Source organism: Pantherophis guttatus, chromosome 2 (assembly GCF_059756535.1).
Source record: "Pantherophis guttatus breed Tessera chromosome 2, ASM5975653v1, whole genome shotgun sequence".
NCBI classification, from domain to species: Eukaryota; Metazoa; Chordata; class Lepidosauria; order Squamata; family Colubridae; genus Pantherophis; species Pantherophis guttatus.
In genome coordinates, this window is record NC_142064.1 from 30,192,236 (window position 1) to 30,215,376 (window position 23,141).

Consider the following 23,141-nt stretch of genomic DNA (forward strand, 5'->3'; position numbering starts at 1 on the left):
TGAAAAGTCCACATCAATTATACTCAATCTGCAGCAGTGGAAACTGCATGGAATGCTTTTTGTGCAGCTTTTAATTAGATAATCCATCAAGTCTAGGTAATAAACCGGAAGCTATAGCAGAATCTACAGCAAGTTAAAACTGGAGCAGGGTTAAGCAACAGTGCCTAAAGAATTTGCACGGACCTTGTTCAGCAAGTTATTTATTTTCCTCTAATCTCTAAACTCTGATGATAAACCACTATTTAAATCTGTTGCAGCAACAACTTACCACAACATTCTAGCTCATGAACAATTATTTTAAATGTATTAGTGTCAAAGGAATATTTTTCAATGTTCTATTGCTAAAAAAACCAATCACCAGTTATGGTATCTGAAACATTAACAGACTTCTTATGGCACACATTTTAACTAATTTTTGTCATCTGTTTCAGATTGTGCATAGTAATATGATGAAAAGGACTGTTGTTCACCAAAGCTGCCCACGTTGTTGTTGCCAATATGTTTTGGCCGGATCTCCCTCCACAGGAGAGCAATAGAATACCACCCTACTTGCTTTATTTTTGTTCCTTTTCCATAAATTAATTGCAGGTAATCCTTGACTACAACAGTTCATTTAGTGACCATTCAAAGTTACAACGGCACTGAAAAATGGCGTATCACCATTTTTCACATTTACGACCATTGCAGCATCCCCATGATCATGGGATCAAATTTCAGGCACTTGGCAACTGACTCAATATTTATGAGAGTTGCAGTTTCCTGGGGTCATGTAATCTCCTTTTGCAACCTTCTGAAAAGCAAGGTCAATGGGAAAGATTGTTAGATTCACTTAACAACCATGTTACTGACTTAACACCTGCAGTGATTCACTTAACAACTGTGAGAAGAAAAGTGGTAAAATGGGGTAAAACTCACTTAACAAATGTCTCACTTAGGAACAGACATTTTGGGCTCAAATTTGGTTATAAGTCAAGGACCACCTGTATTGTTCTTAATGCAGAATGCAATCTTGCTTATTCACAATTTTCAAATCTCACCTGGACAGTTTTTTCTAATGTGCATCAGAGTATACTGCCTTTAGCAGTTTAGGATGAATTCTACCTAAAGAAAAAAGAATTTGGTGCACATATCCCTAACTTTCTCCATGTGCACTCATCCTCCAGGAGCTACATTAGTCCTCGGTTCTTTTCCAGGCATAATTCAGAGTGCTGGTAATTAATTTTATGCTCATATGTGACTCAGAACTTGGAAGCCCATGTCCTACAGAATTGCCTGCCCAGGGTGAGCAGGGAGCCTGCAAGGTGAAAGCCCTGTCTCTGCTTGAGGAACATCATACATGGGCCTTAGTGGTGCCCAGGGGTGGGATCCTACTGGTTTAACAACCGGGTCCCTGCGCATGTGCGCAATTTGAAGAAAGTTGAACTGAGAGCAAGGAAAACAGCTGAGGAACGGCAATTCACTCTCCGCCCCGATCAGCTGGGCTGTGGAAATAGAAATATAGGTAAGTATAACACGGGCGGACGGGCGGGCCCACTTGAAAGAGAGAACCGGTTGACTCACGGCTGAAAGTCGGAGCTAACGGTTCACTCAAACCGGTAGAATCCCACCACTGGTGGTGCCCCCAACTTCCATAAGGGTCAATATCTCCTGCAAGGCTGTGAAGCTGACCTTGTTTCACATAAGTTTCTAGCTTAGTAAATCAGGGAAAAGATGTAGCCATGTTGCAAAGCCTTCATCAAAGTCCCATGGTTCTCCTTGGTAAAATGTTAAAATAGGGGCTAGAATGGTAAAACTACTAGAAGCACTCACAATTGGCTGCGTGAGCGCTCATTAAAGGCTTCACTTCAGTTTGCAAGGAAGTATCAAGTGAAATGTCCCTGGGCCCTGTGCTGTTCAATATGTTGATCAATGTCATGGAGGAGAGATAAGGGGAGACTTATCAAGTCTGCAGATAATACAAAGCAGGGAAGGGGGGAGAGAAGAAATGCAAAATATTTTAGATAAGACTTCAGCTGTGAACTAAAATGATTAGAATTTAATGGGGAGAAATGGATATAATAAAAGGCATAAGTATTGGGGGAGGCCTTGGCTTCATAGAATTCTAGAATATATAAGTTGGAAGGGACCTTCTAGGTCAAGAGTGTCAAACTCACAATGTCCTAGCATCCTGAGAAGTATTGTGACTTTTTTCCTCTCCACTAAACCGGGGATGCGTATGGCCAGCGTGTGCCGCATCCGGCCTGTGGGCTGCAAATTTGACACCCTTGTTCTAGGTCATCTAGTCCAACCCCCCATACAGTACACGATTCAGTTTAATCACCCTAGGTAGATAACCAACCAGCCTGTTTGAAAACCTCCAGCAAAGAGGAATTTTCCACTGTTCTAGGCAGACTCTTTTACTGCTTAACAATTTCTGGTTAGAACAAGAATTTAAGACCACTAGAAAAAAAAGTGCATAGGACCTTTAAAAACAATCAACTAGCAGCAACCCTACCAGTATCTGGGAATCTATGTGAAACATGAGCTAGCAATGTGATTCAGCAAGTGAAAAGGCAATTTCTATCTTGGGCTATATTAACAAGTTCACAGAATTCAGGTGACAGGAAATAAATATTAAAATCTACTCCACTCTTGTCAGATTCCACGTGGCACAATTCTGAGCATCAAAGTTAAAAAGACAAGGTGGAGCAAGTTCATAGGAGAGTTATCAAAATGATGAATGGCCTGGAAGCTATGCCAAATGAGGAACAGTTAAAAGATCTGAGGAGAGGAAAGACAACTGAGGGAAGATATGATAGCAGTCTTTAAATACCTGAAGGACAGTCATTTAGAAAAGGGAGTAAACTTATTATACATTACCACAAGGACCAGACCCAGTGGGTTAAAGCTACAAGGAAGTAGACAAGGTTATATGAGCCGCAGTGGTTCAGAGTGCAGTACTGCAGGCTACTGATCACCGGCTGCCAGCAGTTTGGCAGATCGAATCCCACCAGGCTCAAGGTTGACTCAGCCTTCCATCCTTCCGAGGTGGGTAAAATGAGGACCCATATGCCAAGAGGAATTTTCTGACTGTTTGGTCTGTAAGTCAGTGAAACAAACTGCCACATAAAGCAAAGTACTTCACTTCAAACAGAACTTGGAGGGTCATCAGAGCTAGTGAATCTTGCATTGGGCAAAGAGATGGCCTAGATTATCTCTAAGGTCCCATCTAATTTTATGATCTATGTCAAATAAATAAAACAAACAGGCATTGTTGAATGCTTCCTTTGTGTCATATGTTACAAATAATTTACAAATTCAATGGGTTTTGGGTTTTTTTTGCCATACTTTGTAATATGCTATACCACAGTATAGTGATTAAATTACTGGACTAAAATATAATAAGGAAACAGCTTCAAGTCCAAATTTGCAATGAAAACTCACTGAGTGAAGTTGGGCCAGTTAATCTCTCTCAATAAACCCAATTTATATCTATGGAGATTTTCAGTTATCCAGGTCATGGTTGTCCCAAAGGTGATTTTTCTTCAGAGCTGAAGAAGCTTCTTGGATGAGAACCAAAAGGTCTTCAAAGAAAAATCAGAAAGTCCAGTTCCCTCTTGAAAAAGCACCTTTGGGAAGCCCAATTCATCTTTCATGAAAAAAACTGGAGAAAGGAAAGCTCCTTCTGTAAGTCCAGAAAATGTATGAGTGGGCTTTAAAGAGCAGTGCACTGAATTAAAACAATCCTAGCCATTTCAATACAGATTTTGATCCCATCTTCAACTGCACCTCTAGAAATCTGGTATTAAAGACATCTAATTTGGTTGTCCCAAAGGTGTTTTTTCCAAAGCTAAGTGGACATTGTTTTTCCTTGAAGACCTTCGCTTCTGATCCAAGAGGTTTCTTCAGTTCTGAACTGAAGAAGAAGGGATGAGAAGTGAAATGTCTTCAAGGAAAAACAATGTCCAGTTGTTTTTTGAAAAAACACCTTTGGGATACTATACTGTAGCTTTTCCCAGATTAAGTTTAATGCATCGCTTATTCATTATAAGAGAGTAACAATGTGGATTCACAGTACTAACATGTAAAAATGAAATAATTATTTTTATTGATGTATGTTTGATTCAGACATCTCATGTTGGCTTAAATATAGTTTGTTGAATAAACTATAAACAGCTAAATTCACACGATATTCTAGGATCCAAACAAATATGTGGAAATAAACATCTGTAATGTGCATAGTCTAAGAACTATTTTTTTTCCTCCTTGAGCTGCCACAGTGCCAACTACTGTTCCATGGCTGAACTTTGTCCATTATCAAATATGGGCATAATCAACTCTCATTTAGATATTTAATTATTAGATCTGACAGAGGCAGAATTTATAGAACACACCTAATGGAAACCCAATACACACACATCCGTTCTATTTGTTTTGGCATTTAGTACTTTGTTGGCATGCTAACTAACTAAGATCCATAAATATTTATGAGCTATTGGCATCTGTTTTAGAGGATTCATACTGCTAAAAATCCATCTTCCCCCAGACTTTGAATTTACGCTACATGCATTCATAAACTGCATTTTTGATCATGTTAAAACAGAAAAATATAAAAAACTGAAGGCAGAAAAAGCCCCAATGGTCCATCGAATCTGCCCTTTGAGTTTTTGTTCTGTTTTATGTTTAATCAATTAACTGTTATTTATTTTTATTTTAAATTTTATTATGTTTTATTTTATCCTATTTTTTTTAAAAAAAATAGTTAGATGATAGACTAGTCTTTATCCCAAGAATATTTAAACTTAGTTACTGACCCACTACCAGCGCTGGAAGTTGGTTTCAAGTTTCCACTACTCTTTCTGTGAAGCAATACTATTACTATGTGATTAGAGAGTTAATTTTATCTCTCTTCAAACTGCCTAGTATAAAAAAGATAATGCATTATATTCCTTTCCTGATAAAAATCTATGCTACTAAATTTCCTTACACTGCAACATAAATAAAGCCTCAGGTAACTTATATTCAACCAGTTTTAGATCACAATCAAGGTAAGGAATGAGAAACTAAAGCAATTTCTCCCTCATCTCAGCCTTCTCTAAATTTAATGCTGTTAACTGACCACAATCAGTTATTTATTTAGGCAGATTAGTTCAGCCTAACGCTTTCTAAAGTTAAGGCAGGTGTTGATTTCATATAGTATGTTTCAAAGGAAACTCATTTCCTAGGACTCTTGAGATTTCAGTTTTATTGCACAAATTTGATCTTCTTCCATTAAGCTTTCTTCCCTAGGAAATTGTGTATCATAATGTGGATGTCTCATATTGTGTTAAGCCTAAACCAAGGGTGAAATTCAGCAGGCTCTGACAGGTTCTGGGGAACTGGTAGTGAAAATTTTGAGTAGTTCGGAGAACTGGCAAATACCACTTCTGGCTGGCCCCAGAGTGGGGTGGGAATGGAGATTTTGCAATATCCTTCCCCCAGGAGTGGGGAGGGAATGGAGATTTTGCAATATCCTTCCCCCAGGAGTGGGGAGGGAATGGAGATTTTGCACTATCCTTCCCCCAGCAGTGGGGAGGGAATGGAGATTTTGCACTATCCTTCTCCTGCCACGCCCACCAAGCCACATCACTCCCATCAAGCCACCCCCACAGAACCAGCAGTAAAAAAAATTGAATTCCACCACTGGCCTCAACTATGATTTATTTAATAAACCATAGCTAAATAGCAGCTTACTGAGTGAGATAAACCCAATCACAAAAATTTACAAATCAAAACTTTTCCATACTGGTTATCAAAACATATGAACAGCTACAGTATATGCTTTGATAAGGAAGGATAAACTTGATATTTATTTTGAAGGAAAGACAGAGTATGAGTTGAGGCGAGCTGATTATTATGCAGCCAATAATAATCTTTCTCATTCCCTTGCATGAACATCATTATTTGTTTTGCTAATTCAAAAATAATGACTTAGAAATCTATAGGGTCATAATACTATTCTGCCTCCTTGGCGAGGGAACATTGCAGGACTGCTCCATAGGTAGTGGTTGGTGTTTGCATCATAGAGACCCAATCTCCCCTCCTTATTCACTATAAAAATCCATAAGGAAGAAGGCAGACATAAACATTATCTTTTCTGACTTGCCTAATTTTTGCTCTCTTTTTTCCCTTCCTTCCCCACAATGCCAGAATCAAAGAGTGGGAAGGAAGGAAGGACAGGAAGGAAGCTCAAGGAGATTTCTAGCTGGAGGACTCGTTCCCTTATTTTTTCATAGACTCTCTAGTAAGATAACAGAATTGCCCTCTTCCAGTTCTATATGAAGAGATAGTCATTCTTTGTTTCACTTTTTCTTTCAAACAAGCTCTTTCCTCAAAAGCGAAAGCAGAAGTATCATTAAGAATATTTTCTCAACTATTCATTATCATTACAATATGTTCACCTTGTTTGCACATGAGTTTAAGAGTGGGGGGGAGCACATTTCAAACAGTTTTTATGCTGTTTGACATACAGTTTTTGCTTTTCTCGATCTGCTCCCTGTCTTCTTCTCATTCTTTTTGCTAGAACACTATTAAGAACTTCAAGGATTTATAAATTTCAGCTTAATTGTGGTTTTGTTGATGCTCTGATTTGGCTCACAATAGATGTTGCACCTGAATAATTACACCTGAAGTAATGTCCCGGTGCCTGGAGGCTGTGCGGATCTGGATGGGGAGTAACAGGCTTCAACTCAACTCTTCCAAAACTGAGTGGCTGTGGCTTCCGGCATCCCGATATAGCCAGCTGGTGCCATCGCTGGCTATTGGGGGCGAGTTATTGGCCCCCACAGAGAGGGCTCGCAACTTGGGTGTCCTCCTGGATGCATGGCTGTCTTTAGAAGAGCATGTGACGGCTGTGGCCAGGGGGGCTTTTTATCAGGTTCACCTGATTCGCCAGTTGCGTCCCTTTCTGGATCGGGACTCCTTACGCACAGTCACTCAGGCACTCGTCACTTCCCGCCTGGACTACTACAATGCTCTCTACATGGGGCTCCCCTTGAGGAGCACCCGGAGGCTCCAACTGGTGCAGAATGTGGCCGCGCGGGGGATTATGGGAGCAAGGGGGCGCTCCCATGTGACGCCTCTCCTGCGTGAGCTGCATTGGCTCCCGGTGGTCTTCCGGGTGCGCTTCAAGGTGTTGGTTACCACCTTTAAAGCACTCCATAGCATAGGGCATGGGAATTTGCGGGACCACCTTCTGCCGCCGATAGCCTCCCACCAGCCACTACGCTCCCACAGAGAGGGACTTCTCAGGGTGCCGTCAGCCAGGCAATGTCGGCTGGCAACCCCCAGGGGGAGGGCCTTCTCTGTGGCAGCTCCTGCCCTCTGGAATGATTTGCCCCCAGAGATATGCATGATACCAGATCTCCAGGCTTTTCGCTATGCCCTAAAAACTTTCCTTTTCCACCAAGCAGGGCTGGCGTAACCCCCCCCCCTTTTGAGATGTTAGATTTTAATTGTCTATAGGTTTTAGTTGGGATGTTTAAAATTTTGGGCCAAAGTGTGTAATTCTTTTAACAAATTTTAAATTTTATATTGGGATGTTTATTATTTTGGCTGTGCACCGCCCTGAGTCCAGCAGAAGGGCGGTATACAAATTTAATAAAAATAAAAAATAAATAAAATAAAATAACTTGATACAAACTAGAAGAAAAAGACAGTTTTTTTCAACAGCTAAGTAAACTACTTAGAGATCAAATGCACCAAAAAAAAAAAAAAATGGAATATCTAGTGTTATGATTTGGCCAAGTATTGACACAACTCCTCCCACCCCGCAAAACTCTGTCTTTATTTAAAGGCAACCTTCAACTTGAAATCTGAAGTTTTGATTACCTGCAGCAAATTTGACTCCAAACCACCAAGTCCATGGCATGATTGAATGATGAAAGACATGTAAGAATGTCACCTGGGCATTCTTTTTTCGAAGAACAAAGAAGATCTGAAATGAATCATATTTAAAATGAGCAGTGTGACTACAAAGGTCAGTACAGCACATTTAAAAGTTCATTATCTGATTTACATTTTACAGATGAAAATAAATTATAAACGTTAGCATACCTGCAAAAATAAAAGTAATTGGTTCAAAATAAAAGAAGTTGATTTACACCAACTCAGGCTACTGGTCCCTCTAACACAGGGGTGTCAAACTCACATTGCCACGTCGTCATCACGTGACGTATCACAACTTTTTCCCCCTTCACTAAACCAGGGGTGGGCCTGGCCAGTGCCAGCATGATGCATCTGGACCGAGGGCTGCGAGTTTGACACCCCTGCTCTAACAAGTACTGTCTCTTCCTCATAATTCCCTAGGATCTCTGGCAGAAGTCATTCCCAGCACTAGCTATTAAAAACCTACAACTTTGTTGATCTACAGTATCTAGAATTCCCCCCAATCAGCCATAGAGGCTTGTGCTACTGGGAATTGTGGCCATTTACATGCTGAACTATACAGAGTATATTCTCTGTCCCTTATGTAAGTCATATGCTCTACAATAGAGTCACGGACCCACCTAAAAGTGCCTGAATAGTGCATGTGAATCATAAATCTATGATACAGAACTCTAGTTCAAAACAACTTTATAAGGCTGGATAACTGGATTGGGAAATCAAAATTGGAAATATTGTTTCGCATTAACACACAGCCAGTGGATCTTCTAGAAGTCTTTGGATCTCTCTTTTATATTGTATTCTTTCTTTAGGAAACCCCAAGGCCTACAATAGGCTGGTAATAAGTTTTCCCTTCAAGAATGGAGTGAAAGAGCATCAAAGCCAAGTAAAATTTCAGACCACCTAGACAGAATGCAGAGAGAGAGGGAGGGAGGGAGGGAGAGAGAGAACAGTTCAAATTTTATCCTTTTGTGTTTTACTAAAGAGATTGACTTTTCATATGATCGTTCTATACAGTTTCTTTCAGGTTATGCTCTGTCAATGATTGAAATATTTTTCAATGTATAGTTTCTACAAATTTTATGTTCTATTTCAGAAATTATTCTGTTAACTTTTTGGGTTTCTTTTCAGGATTCACACACCAACTTTGATTGTACAATTTGTTTCTTCCCCACTCTAATATTCTATACAAGCCTTGGATAAATTTACAATTTATATTCAGAGCACTTTTAGAGGTATTAAGAATGCAGCTCCCAGAAATCGCAGCCAGCATAATTTGCAATTCTGGAACTTGCAGTCCAAGGATATCTGAAGAGCTAAGTTTGAAGACTGGACTGAACTTTCTATCAAATAAATGTATACATATTGGTAAAGCACAGCATCATTATTATAAGTAATGAGCAAAACTTGACATAGTCGTTCTCAGTGAGAGAGGGAAAGTGAGAAACTAAGCTGCCTGATTTTCCATCCCAATTAGTCTATAATATCCAAAAGGTTTTCACCCATTCAGTAGAATCAGTCTAACATTTCTTCCAATGATGACAAACATTCAATATACAAAGAAATGCCTGAAATATACGATATTGTTTATTAATCAGTCTTTTATTATGTACACAGACCAGAATATATTTATTAAACTATATAATCATACTCACAGTGTCTAGCAACTCAATGAATTTGGAAAAATAATACAACCAGCAGGCACGAACCATCTATAAACAGCAAAAACATTGAGTAAATTCAATATTGTATGAAAATTCTCTATTTTATTAAGCATGATGAATATTTTATACATACAGTGTTAAACTGTATTAAATGACATTCGACACTTTTGTAGGAAAATTGAAATATCCCTATATGATTATTCCTGAGGCAGAAGTAAGTAGAATCCAGTGAAGCCTCTAAAACAACGGTCTCCAACCTTTCTGGCTAAACAAAAGTCATCTCTTGCTTTATATTAAATTTGAATAGACTTCTAACTGGTCTGGTCCTATTTCATGGCCTGTTGTTCAGTTTTACAAACTCAGTCTCTTGGAACACTTTTGGATAAGCAATACAGTAAGAAAGACCAGAAACATCCCTAATTTGGATTACAATCAGTGGTGGGTTGCTACCGGTTCGCCCCGGATCAGTTTGATCCGGGGTGAACCCCAGTTTGATCTGGGGTAGCGACGACAGTGGGAGCTCAGTCCATCCGGCCGGACATCTCTGCGCATGCATAGAAGTGTTGCACGCCCTGGCGCACCCATGAGCAAACCAGTAGCTGCCGAAATTGAAACCCACTACAATAGTATCGTTACAATACTCACCCTGAGAGCCATAGGTGTCCTGGAATAGTCAACTATATCACAGCGAAATGTGTAGCCTGTGGCCCAGCCAGACATGAGGAACTAGAAGTAGAAGAAAAGAATTTAATGTAATATTTAGTTTTTACAAGTCATTGGATTGCATAAATAATTACAGTAAGAGGCATGGATGAAAAGCAAAATGTCTTCAAGGGAAAGCAAAGTCCAGTTGCCTTTTGAAAAAACACCTTTGGAACTACCAGGGGACATATGTAATTTGAATCAAGGAGAATTTTATTTAAGTTATGTCCCATAATATTTTTTCCCAAAGGTTGGCCTAAAATATCAAAGACCCAAGCTTGCTTACAGTCTTTATAAGCAATGGGTATTCCAGAGTTTGTATAGCATTATTACTTTAATGTGATCAAGACAGAAATAATTAAATATATGACTGGATTACAATCCTATAAATTGCATTTAATTATATTTTTTATTCAGGTAGAAATTAAATTTAAAAAAAATTTGTTCCACTCCCTTCTTTCTTTTTGGAGTAGTCCCCAGATTGTTATACCCAGACCTATCTACAACACCCATTATAGGACTGTGGTAGAAGAAAGAGTAGGCAATACTCCTGATCATATCTCACGGAGATTATGCATAGCAGTTCACACCATACTGAGAAACTAAAATGTAGGCTTTGATTTCAAAAGTATTTCTGTATACCTAAGTTACATTTCTCTTCACATCACAAAATCATTAATATTTCAGGGGAATCCTTTGTACATCTCTATTAGAACAAATTAGCAATCTTCTACTTACCTCATATGTCATATAGATTGAAAGAGCAACTATGCCAAAGTTATAAAAAAACATTATTTGCCTCAGATCAAAAGGCTTTCTGTTCTCCATGAACTTTGGTCCTAGATTAGTGACAAAATATATATAAGTTGCAATAATAAATGTTTGTGGGAAAGGTGAAGACATGAGTGGGTAGCCATCAACTCGTGGATCTGGAAAAGAGATATTAAAATGTATTTTAATATTTTTAGATTTTTGACTTAAATAACCAGCATATTCTTTAACCTAAATGATTGCCTACATTGAACAGGCTGTTTACCTGTTCAAGAGCAGAGGTTTTTTTTATCTTGCACTTCTTGTTTGCTTTATATAAAAGCTTCACACATACATTACACAAAGGCTTCTCGTTTAGCCAAAGATAAAACCATAACTGGTAACATTATTAAATTATTTATATGAATGTACAAACTACCTATGTTCATCAGATTTATAGCTAGAAGAAACAGTGGTTAAATACTTTTCCTCCCACATAAATGTATTCTATTAATTAATTAATTATTATTCTATTAATATTTGCTACCTCATGTAGACCTTTAAGATCTAGGTAAAAGTTTATCGCTGCCTAATCAATAGTTTTCAATACAAAAATTAATTCATAGAGTTCATGATGGTCTTTGATCTTGGAGTATGCTTGCAGACATTTCACTACCCAACTAGATAACATTATCAGCACATTAAGAACTCCATAGTTCAACTCTAAGGTACGTGTATTCTCTTTTATTGGAAAAACTGATTCATTTATGTTGTCAATTTTTGAGGTGTTCTAGCATAGGTTACCAAAAGTTAAATTGCAGATAATTTCACTTCTGTTTAATAGATCTGGGATGATACTCAAATAAAACATGACTTTTATCTCTCCATTTATATCATGCCAAATGACAGACCACAAATTTTCATCAGTTGTTGAAAATCTTCTGATAATTTTCTTTGATATAAAAGATGGCCAGCCAGAGAAAAAATGAATTTAAGAGTAAAAAAGAGCAATACTGGACATGTTGAAAACTATCCTTCTGAGGTCAGTAAAATGAGGACCCCGATTGTTGACTCTGTAAACCACCAGAGAGTGCTGTAAAGCATTATAGGGAGGTATATAAGTCTAAATGCTATCACTATAACATGCCAGTTAGATCCTTTTATCATCTTTACATTAATCATTCTTACGTTTTCAGCTTAATGCACTAGCACAACTCTTAACTAGAATATTTTAAAGATATATAATTTCCATCTCCTCTTCTCAAAAACAATGTTAAAATATGTTAAAATATGCTGAAGTAGCATCTTTTTAAAAATTACACTATATGCAAAGAATATACTAAGAATGAAGAAATTTATGAAGAACTAAGTTTAACTACTCTCAGTCTTCATGTTTCCATAAAAATATATTGAAGCATTATTTATGCATAACTTGTTATATGCTTAAATTGTAATGAGATACATTACACAATTAAGGGAACATTATCAAGAACAGGACATACCAGCATCTTTAAGCCACTCATCATAAATAAGTACAGCCTTCGAAGTCAAATTGTTAAATGCCATTTTCATAGAGGTACGTAGGATTCAGGATTCTTCCTGAAGGCAAATAGGATAGTGTATGTTATGAAATCTGTAAGAAAAAAAAGGAGTGGTAGTCTTTTCAGAATTTAGAAAACCAAGTAGATGATTGTTATGCATTTACAATATTTGCTTAATACTGTTTTCTGATTATTTGCTTAATACTGTTTTCCCCATATAAGTAATGTAGTCACATTATGTTCTGTCCTTATGCTCTTAGAAACACAACTCTACGAAACATTTCCAAAAATAAGCCTTAACTAGTGACCAGAACCAAAATGAAGATCAACTTCATGACTGTAACTAAAGCAAAGAACAATTTGAATATTCAAATAATACTATCAATAGTGCTATTTAGAATTCTACAACCACAATACACTGAAAACCATTTCTCTGTTCATCAAACTTGATTTTTCCATTTTTCTCTGCTGAAGTTATGAAGAAGTTGGGCAACAAGGTTATGAAAATTTAAACACTGTTTTTCTTATATTTGAGAATATATTTCTTATATTCTTATATATATTTTTTACATTAAACAGTTTTTAAAAAATCTATTTTGCTCAGGAACATAACTGTGATTAAAATTGAAAACTCCCGTAGTATGTTTATTTACAGCATGAAATTGATAAACCATCTCAATCCTACTTAACTATGCAATCTATAATATATTATACTGATACAATATTAAATATTATAGTATTAATATATATTAAAAGACAATAGCACTAACGCAATAATGCATAAACATGTGTCCAAGTTAACACTTGTCATATTTAGGTACATTTGCAATTTAGTAAATGCTAAGTTTTCATATTGCTATGATAAGGAACAAGAAACTTGCTCCTTTCATTCGTAAACCTTTTGAAATACCATACTTTATACTTTTACTTAAACCACCACTATTGGAAAAACAATTCTCCAAGAATTAAAGATTTTTCATTATTTGCCAGCAGGTCGCTCTTCTGTCTCAGTCCACATAACTTGCTATACAATTGCCATTCAGTGTACATGCCCTCCTAATAAGGCAGTGTATGTGTTTCAACTCATTCATTGTATATTCTACTGCAATCATTTGGCCTTTCAGTAGTTCACAGTTCCCAAAAAAAAAATGCAGCAATATCATAATGCTCACTAAAGCATCAACGATAAACTAAAATCAGCACTACTGTAACAAATAATTAAAACTCACAACCCAATGGCACGTTCTCTCCAAAATAATTTCATAATTTACAGAAAACTAAAAAAAACAGGGACAAGACTAATTTCTAGAAAGAATCTTTTCTATAAGAAAGGTACATCTATAACATGACAATAGTTGCAAACCTCAGCATGTTTCCCATACATAAACCATGGACTAGCAGCTGTTTCTTCTGGGATACTCAAATTGGACTGACTGATTCTAACTGAAGAAAATAATCTTGCAGCTACCTCAGTGCTAAACCGTATTGGGCTGTATAGGTTAAAAGCAGCACTGGAAGTCAATAAGAAGAAGTGTAAGTATAAAATACGGTATTAAATTTGATTGTAGTGATAAGGATCAACCAACACTTTTAAGCCTGACAAGTCTTCTGGCTATTATTATAGGGCCTCACTCAGCCCCACTGGAAACCAGCAATTTAGTGATGTCCCAACTCAATCAAATATCGCTAAGTATTTTCCAACTTCCACAAACACCCAGTAATCATATTAATTAGTGTATGCACCTATAGTCCCCTCATCAGTGATTCTCCCCCAGCTTTGGATTCCCTGTCACATTATACGTGGGTGTGGCTAGCTGGTTCTTATTTTTTTATGTAATAACTCCTATATTCTATTTTCATTCTGCTGCTGTCAGCACTTCAACCTGCATCTAGTGCTGACATAAGAAGGAGAAGCGAAGGCGTTTGGAAAGGGACGGCTGACTTTTCACCTACTTATTTTCCCTCCTGGAGATAATGTCCCCTAGGAGATGAGATGGGAGGGGAGAATTCCTTTGAGCTGGAGTAGATTAGGGGTAGAATGACTTGGAAGATGAGTGCAGGGGAGTGGGGAACGGAAAGGGAGGGCTTTGGGGTGGAAGTCAGTGTTGGCTTCATTTGGAGTCAGGTTAGGATGTCGTGCTCAATAAATAGTTTTTTCTTCAAATATTTTGTTTGAAATGCATTTTATTCGAGACGACCTCGAAACTTGACAGCTACCTTGTTTGTATGCTGCCCAGAGTCAGTCTGGAGTTCGGCAATATCTAAAACGAATAAATTTTCTCTCTCACCCAGCTATTCCAGTTCCACTCACACTTGGAGTTATTTTGATGATAGACCTGCCTGAGGTCACCAGATTCCCTTAATGCACTTTCCCTGTCTCCAGGCCTTTAAAATCCAGGCTCCTTGACAGGCCACCACCGCTGATTCTTTGCTGAGTAGCCTGGTCCAAAATTCAACCTTTGTTCTTGTGCACTCCAATCATTTTTAAATCATCAAATCATCAGTAATTTTCCACAAACCTCTACTGTCTCTGTATGCCCAGGAATACATACAAATCAGGTTTCTGCTAACTCCTTGATCCAAGTGAAGTTAATGCAGTTTGGAAAGTGTCCAAATCAACACCAACACTCACCACTTTATCATGTGGGTCATCAAGGCAAGCCCTCCAAAGATCTCATCTTCAATGGGACATTCTTCTGCAACCTTAATAAAGTGTTGGGACAACGGTGATGGACCAAATCTTGCATGACAGTCTTTCAAAAGCATTGGCCACACTCTACTGATCACTATGTCTTTATCACCTCAAGATACTTAACTGCCAGAGCCCCTCTAGCTGAACACCTATGTCCAGACAACTTTAATATTTAACATCTTACATTTAGCATATAAATGTAGTTATGCACTTATGCCAGACAGATATCAGATTAATATAAACATAGTGGAAATCTTCATTTCCATGAATTGTGACCAATCCTAGCTTCTTCTAGAAGATTTCTCTACTACTCGTTGAGTACTACTCAGAAGCCTGAGTGGCATAGGAGGCTAATCCTAAAGCAGCATTTAACATCCAGCTGCCTGCAATTACTGCGAGTTCAATTCTTACCAGGCTCAAGGTCGACTCAGCCTTCCATCCTTTTTAAGGTGGGTAAATTGAGGACCCAATTTGTGGGGGCAATAAGCTGACTTTGTATAAATATACAAAAGTATGAAGGCTATTGCTTAACGCATTGTAAGCCGCCCTGAGTCTCCGGAGAAGAGCAGCATATAAATCAAATTTAAAAAATAAAAATAAAAATAAAATTTAAAGCTAGTAGTACTCTCTAGGAGCCTATTTAATGTAATGGCTAAGGCACTAGGCTAGAAACTGGAGACTGTGAGTTCCAGACCTGGCTTAGATATGAAGCCAGCTGGATGACCTTGGATCATTCTCTTTCTCTCACGCCTAGGAATGGCAATTGGCAAATCATGTTTGAGAAATCTTTCTTGAGAAAGAAAATTGCAGGAGTTTGTCCAGGTAGTGCTAGGAGTCAACATTGACTTGAAAGCACACACACAAACAACCCACACTCTCTGTACAGATTACTATCACAATAGCAGTGGTGAAATCTAAAATTTGTTACTACCGGTTCTGTGGGCGTGGCTTGGTGGGGAGGGTAATGTGACTGGGTGGGCATGGCCATTTTTTTTTTTTATTTTTAAAACCATTTTTTCTACAACCTCTTCGGCGAAGAGGTTGTAAAAAAATGCTTTCAAAAGGCTCTGACGATCCCAGCTGAGTTGCCTGATCAGCAGAGGCTTTTTTCCTTTTAAATGCCTCTGATCAGGCAACTCAGCTTGGATCGTCAGAGGCTTTTAAAAGAAAAAATGGTTTTTTTTCTTTTAAATGCCTCTGACGATCAGGCAACTCAGCTTGGATCGTCAGAGACATTTAAAAGAAAAAAAGGTTTTTTTTTCTTTTAAATGCCTCTGACGATCCAAGCTGAGTTGCCTGATCAGCAGAGGCTTTTTTTCTTTTAAAAGCCTTTGACGATCCCAGCTGAGCCACACGATCATCAGCTTTTTTTTTTACTTTTAAAGGCATTTTTTCGGCCAAAGAGATTGTAGAAAAAATGCTTTTAAAAGTAAAAAAAAAAGCCTCTGATGATTATGCGGCTCAGCTGGGCGGGGGGGGCGGAGGCAGGGATTTTTGCTACCGGTTCTCCGAACCACCCGCCTCCATCGCTACCAGATCGGGTGATCCGGTCCGAACCGGGAGAATTTCACCCCTGCACAGTAGTGATATGTACAGTAGTGCTCTCTGTAGGCCAATCTTATCCTCAATTTACAGAAGCATCCAGTAGGCTAGGTTTCAGACATAAATTCAGGGCAAAATCTTTAGACTGCCTTGTCCACATCTTGGTGTTTATCTACTTTACTTTCAGAAAGTATGTTAGTGAGTATATTAGAATATTAATGATGGCACATAAAGAAATTCATTTGTTAAACAATCTTCCAAAAATGGGGAGCAAATGATTCTTTACATAATAGCATTACTTTCTGCAAGCAGTATGCTATTATTATTAGAATATATACAACACTTCAGAATGTGTAAAGTATTTTGTTCAACTCAGAAACTTGTTGTTCAAGTCAGAAAGTTTTGCTTTGCTTAAGAATCATGTGGAATTTTAAGAGAAATTAAATAAGCAGTTCTCCTTGTTTAGATTGCATCATACCCTCAAAGAGTTCAGGGTGTGTAGGCAGTGGACAGTACTTTAATGCTCAAAAACAGCACCATGATCTTTCAAGGAACAACCATTTACATAGGCAAATGATTATAAACAAGATGCACAGAGATCTGTTTATCAGCTGAATGGGTCTTCTATTGGATTCTTACTAGAAACTTATTTTCATAAGCTGTAATACTCTGCTTGAGTTGTCAAACTCAAGGCCTGGGGGCCGGATCAGGCCCATGGGGTGCTTAGATCTGGCCCACGGGGTTGCCCTGGAAACAGTGAAGGATCGGCCTGCGGTGCCTTTGCCAGTGAAAATGGGCCTCCAAGCTCTATAACACTTTTCCAAATAAAACAAAGCTCCATTTTCGCTGGCAGAGAATTGCAGGAGGGCGTCGTAGCTGAAAATGGAGCTCGGGAGCCCGTTTTCGCTGGCAGAGTGCTCAGGCCACCACAGGCACCTCCGACACAAGTGACATCGAGCTGGCAACGCCCCCTGGCCATGCTCCCTTCAAGGTCAAACACAACCCTGATGTGGCCCTCAATGAAATTGAGTTTGACACCCCTGAGTTATGGGGTTGTTGTTATGGGGTTGTTGCTCCCACATCTAAAACATAAGATTGTATACATAGCTGCAAGGTTGCAATAACGCAGTGTTATGCATGCATGAAAGCACAATTTTGGAGTAACTAAAAAAATATATAATCAGAAATCGGTTTTTTTCTTTGTTAGAAAAGAATTTTCCAGAAAGTTACAGTAAGGTTTTAATTTCTCCTCACCTGCACCTCCCCAATTTAATTCTCTTAACAATTTGAGATAATTTAGTTGAACAAGGAATAAAAATGGATCTCAACAGGTTCTATGGAACTTTTCGTTATGTTGAAATAGAAAAACCCAACATTTAAACTATTCTTCACAAGAAACTAATCCAGGTATTAGTATAAATTCTGTATTGTCTCCAAATCTCCAAATTATAGGCTTACTTCAAAAATTCCATAGAAATGCTGAGATAGGAGTACAATTTGCTGGTGCTTCCCTTCCTTATCTTTTTCCTAAACAAGTAAAAGTATATATTTCAGTTAAAAGGTACTTTTTCATAAAGGACACAGAAAATGAAACCCTTTGCAGAAAATATACTTTTGTATAATAACTAAAGAGACAAAGAAATGCAAGATATTAATATAGTCTCATGCGCCTTCTGTGGAAAACACAAAATAGCTCACAAGCAGGGTGGATAAAAATCAATGATTTTTTTTTTAAAAAATCAAAAAAATCATATTTTTTTTATTTCAATCGGATTTTTTTGATTTTTATCGAATTTATTTTAATAAAAAACTTTTGGGGTAAAAATCTATCGTAAGATAGTTTTCTATTTAAGATACATAAATAATTTAGTTTATTCAGCATGAAATGGAGCTTAGTTATGTAGCATGAGGCTGTATATTCTGCAACACTGGGACTATCGGTGAGTCAACAGTAGGTCAAAGGAGTAGCCGAGATGACAGTTGCTCTTTAAAAATTATGATTTAAATCGAGTTGATTTAAATCAAGCCTTTTTACTAGTGATTTAAATCATGATTTAAATTGTGATTTAAATCAATTCGATTTAAATCAAATCCACCCTGCTCACAAGATAGGTAAAATCTAACACTGCTATGGAAAAATTCATCTTTTAAATTGTTTCCTATGTTTCTTTCTATCTAACAAAACCCCACTAGCAAGTTCCAGAATGGAACATTCCTTTAAAAAATACTTCAGATGTTTAACACCAAACCCAGGAGAATAAGACGGCATAAGATGTGGTGTTTCTCTTTATCCTTGATCATTGTGTAAGCAAATGTAAGAAATTTATTGAGCAATTGCATTCTGGAGTTAAACACCTGAACTGAGTTTATATGGCTGGCTAGGAAGGGATAAGCATAATACCCAAGTTTCACATTCTTACCTAGACATTTGATTCTTTTTTAGGATGTGTTGCTACTGATTTGCTGATGATCTTATTGTATAGGTTTCACCTTACATTTTTGTATTTCCATGCTGAGGTGTTTTAAGTTTGAAACATTTCAAGTTTTGAAACGTTCTGTTTGAAATTCAAAACAGCTATTTCAGTGTTACTGGAAATATAATCATTCTAGAAGGATTCTTAACTTAAAGCGTATTTGGAGTTGTTGGAATAGCATTAGCCGATATCCATTAGAGCTGGAACAATTCCTTATGAAGTTGGAACAATTGTTTAAGCTCAAACAGTTTCATCCTTTCGCCTTAATTTTGTCAGGTGCCTTGTTATGTACACAGACACACGATCACACTTAATTAAGACCAGGAGTTAACAACAAGAATTCATGTTTTCTATAGAATTATATTTGCTTTTTACAAAGAACAGTACAGGTAGTCCTCCAATTATGACCACAACTGAGCCCAAAATTTCTGTTGCTAAGTGAGACATTTGTTAAGTGAGTTTTATCTCATTTTATGACCTTTGTTGCCACATTTGTTAGCTGAATCACTGCAGCTGTTAAGTTAGTATCATGGCTGTTAAGTAACTCTGGTTTCCACATTGACTTTGCATGTCAGAAAGTCACAAAAGGTGATCCTATGAACCTGGGACACTGCAACCATCATAAATATGAGTCAAACGTCAATCATCTGAATTTTGACCATGTGCCCATGGGGATGCTGCAATGGTTGTAAGTATGAAAAACGGTCATAAATCACTTTTTTCAGTGCCATTGTAACTTCAAACAGTCACTAAATGGACTGTTTAAGTTGTGGACTACCTGTATCTATAGCAAGAATAACTCCACAAATGGGGTGATATCAATATACAATTCTGCATATATATGGGTTCCAATGACTGACACAAGTACCAAACTCATAATATCTTAATACATATTTCATCCCATCTTTGCTGTGTGGATAAAAACAAAAGGGGGAGGAGGGAGGGGGGAGGGAGGGAGAAAGAGGGGGAGGGAGGGAGAGAGAGAGAGAGAGATGATTTAGGGACATCCAGGTTGGGAAAAAACTGGATAAAATACAGCAGCCTAATTTCCTAAATATTCCATTCTTATTTTACAGTTGATTAAATTTGGCAGTAATGTGTGGAGAATGCAGCCTCAAACTCCTTTGAAGGAAGCTGTATTTTCTTGGCAGTACAATTCAGTTGAAGACAAGCATAATTAGACAATATAAACAGTGGCTTGATAAATAAAAGTAGGAAATAATTCTTCAGGTAAATAATTCTTACCTGAATTATTAGATTTAAGGTATGTAGGTTTCCATGAATTTTTAAAATATGCTTTTTAAATCCAGTGCAGAGGACATGTATGTACTACGCTCATATCTGAAAACATTTCCTAATTTTCTAAGTAAAAGTCCCACTCTCTCATCCCAACTCCCAGAAAGCTTCTTTAGTGGCATTCAATATCTGTCTCACTACCTGGTTTGAGTCACACAGCTAATGGTGAAAATAAGTAATGGCATTTTAAAAAGTAATGACTCAAATAAAACAGGCAATAACCTAGCAACCTTCAAACGTGGAAGTAATAGACAAGTTTCCAAGGGGAAAGAGCAAGCAAATATTTAAACTATCAACAAAAGAAAAGAAGTCAGCCTGCTATTGTTTTTTTAAACAGGCCCTCTAAAGATTCCTCGTAACTCAGAATCTTGCTACACACTCTAGGGAGAAAGGGCAAGGACTGGCAATTTTGTAAAAATAAATAAATACCTTTATATGGACTGAGGTATGACTAGCCAACTAATTTATAATTTGTATCTGAGTTTCATGATGATACCAGGAACAAGAACTTCTCTGTCTCCAATGGTTGTCTAGATTTTTGCAAAACATGGGTAGTATCCCCACAGAACATTGCCACTATTGATGAAACAACAAGCAGGTAGACTTTAGGCAGGGTCCAATGGTATTGGAGGAAGCATGTTTTATGTACAGGTAGTCCTTGACTTACGGCCACAATTGATTCCAAAATTTATTGCTAAGTGAGTTTTGCTGATACTTTATGACCTTTCTTGCCACAATTGTTAAGTGACTCGAGGCAGTTGTTATTATTATTATTAGCAGGGTTCAGTGGTGGGTTTTAAATTTTTTTACTACCGGCTCTGTGGGCGTGGCATGGCATGGCTTGGTGGGCGTGGCTTGGTGGGCATGGCAGGGGAAGAATACTGTAAAATCTCCATTCCCACCCCTCTCCAGGGGAAGGATACTGTAAAATCTCCATTCCCTCCCCACTCTAGGGGAAGGTTACTGCAAAATCCCCATTTCCTCCTGATCAGCTGCGACTTGGGAGGCAAAGAATAGATGGGGGCAGGGCCAGTCAGAATTTTTACTACCGGTTCTCCGAACTACTCAAAATTTCCGCTACCGGTTCTCCAGAACTGGTCAGAACCTGCTGAAACCCACCTCTGGCAAGGTTATTAAGTGAATCTGGCTCCCACATTGACTTTGCTTGTCAGAAAATCCCAAATGGCAATCACATGACCCTGGCAAACAGCAACCATCATAAATATGAATCGGTTGAGAAGCGTCTGAATTTTGATCCCATGACCATGGGGATGCTGCAACGGTCATAAGTGTGAAAAATGGTCATAAGTCACTTTTTTCAGTGTTGTTATAACTTTGAATGATCACTAAATGAACTAGTCGAGGACGACCTGTACTTGGGTCAACTCTTTAGATTTTTATAAAATCAACACTTTAATGGACCAAATAGCTCAGAGTCAGGAAGTTCAACATTTTAAGGATCTTATGTAGGTGCCCATCTGGATCACTGAATAAAATCTATCCTGGCCTAAGTAGGTCACAATTGGCATCAAACCTGAATGTATTCCCATCTTATCAGTGAAGCCAATTATACTTCAAGAGGGGAAATCACCAAATTTTATTCATTTGTTCCTGTGGAGAGAGTGGAGAGCAAGAATTCATTGGTTCCTTAACTAGATGTGGGGCTTCAATTCATTGAATCAATTGGGTCTTCCTAACTATCTTTTCCCTTGTCTGTACCGTACATAGATGGTATTCTGAATCATCATAATTTGAATCTTTTTAATACTGATACAGGGAATACTAAGCAAGAATAATCAAATGCTTTCCTAGCCATCTTGCATTAGTTCCTTTCAGAGATCCTTGGCTGGAAGACCAATAAGAACACAGTAGATTAGGTCAGCTTCCCCCAAGTGAGGATTTAGAGGATTTCAACAAAATGAATTTCCCAGTGTCCTTCAAACTCCTTTTTCCCATCAAATAATTTTCATCCAACAACTTTCATTTTCATTCCCAAGTTCCTCCCTCCCTTGCATCTTGATCAGAACACTAAACAGAAAGAAGAGGAACACGGCTCCCAAGTGAGACCAGAGATTTATGTCAAGTACAAGTTCATTCCTTTTTCATCACCAAGCTAAATCATCTTGTCAAAGATATTAAATTCTGACAAATTTAGGTGTCCAATTTTGAATCAGCAAAAAATATGAATCAGTGATTCTGTTTCTCACAATTTCAAGGGTTATGTTAAAATGTTAAATAGACCTAATTCATTAAAATAATTCTTAATCCCTCTGAAACTGACCAAAAAAGGAAATTGTATGCAACCCAATTGTAATCTTTGAAAAAAGACAATATCATCCTAGGAGTAGCCACAAAAAGGACTGATGAGAGATGGCTTGTAATTCAAGTGGTATAGCAGTTTTGCTCATGATTGCAATTACATCTAAATTCCGTGCTATCATTCTTCGTATCTTGCAAGTACTGCTTCTTTCAGAATGCCCAGTTTATGAAACAAACTGAAACTAAAAGCATAAAATCAACCATAAAACCAGTAAAATGTTAAACAATCTGTTTATTTAAAATGTTAATTAAAAATGTT

At 37.7% G+C, this 23,141-nt stretch overlaps 1 protein-coding gene across 5 annotated transcripts in view; it reads right to left on the reverse strand.

The window, feature by feature from the left end:
- The window catches only part of ELOVL7 (ELOVL fatty acid elongase 7), a 43,430-nt gene that overhangs the window by 6,618 nt on the left and 13,671 nt on the right, over positions 1 to 23,141 (reverse strand). For 4 of the 5 annotated variants that reach the window (XM_034440945.3, XM_034440946.3, XM_087885711.1 and 1 more), the window contains exons 2-6: positions 12,521 to 12,651; positions 11,007 to 11,197; positions 10,212 to 10,292; positions 9,558 to 9,614; positions 7,849 to 7,954 (exon numbers count right to left, since the gene is read on the reverse strand). In XM_034440945.3, coding sequence (XP_034296836.2) covers positions 7,849 to 7,954; positions 9,558 to 9,614; positions 10,212 to 10,292; positions 11,007 to 11,197; positions 12,521 to 12,590 — 505 coding nt within the window. In that variant the 5' untranslated portion in view covers positions 12,591 to 12,651. The remainder of the gene's footprint in view (positions 1 to 7,848; positions 7,955 to 9,557; positions 9,615 to 10,211; positions 10,293 to 11,006; positions 11,198 to 12,520; positions 12,652 to 23,141) is intronic. The other variant, XM_087885712.1, reaches the window with a different exon arrangement.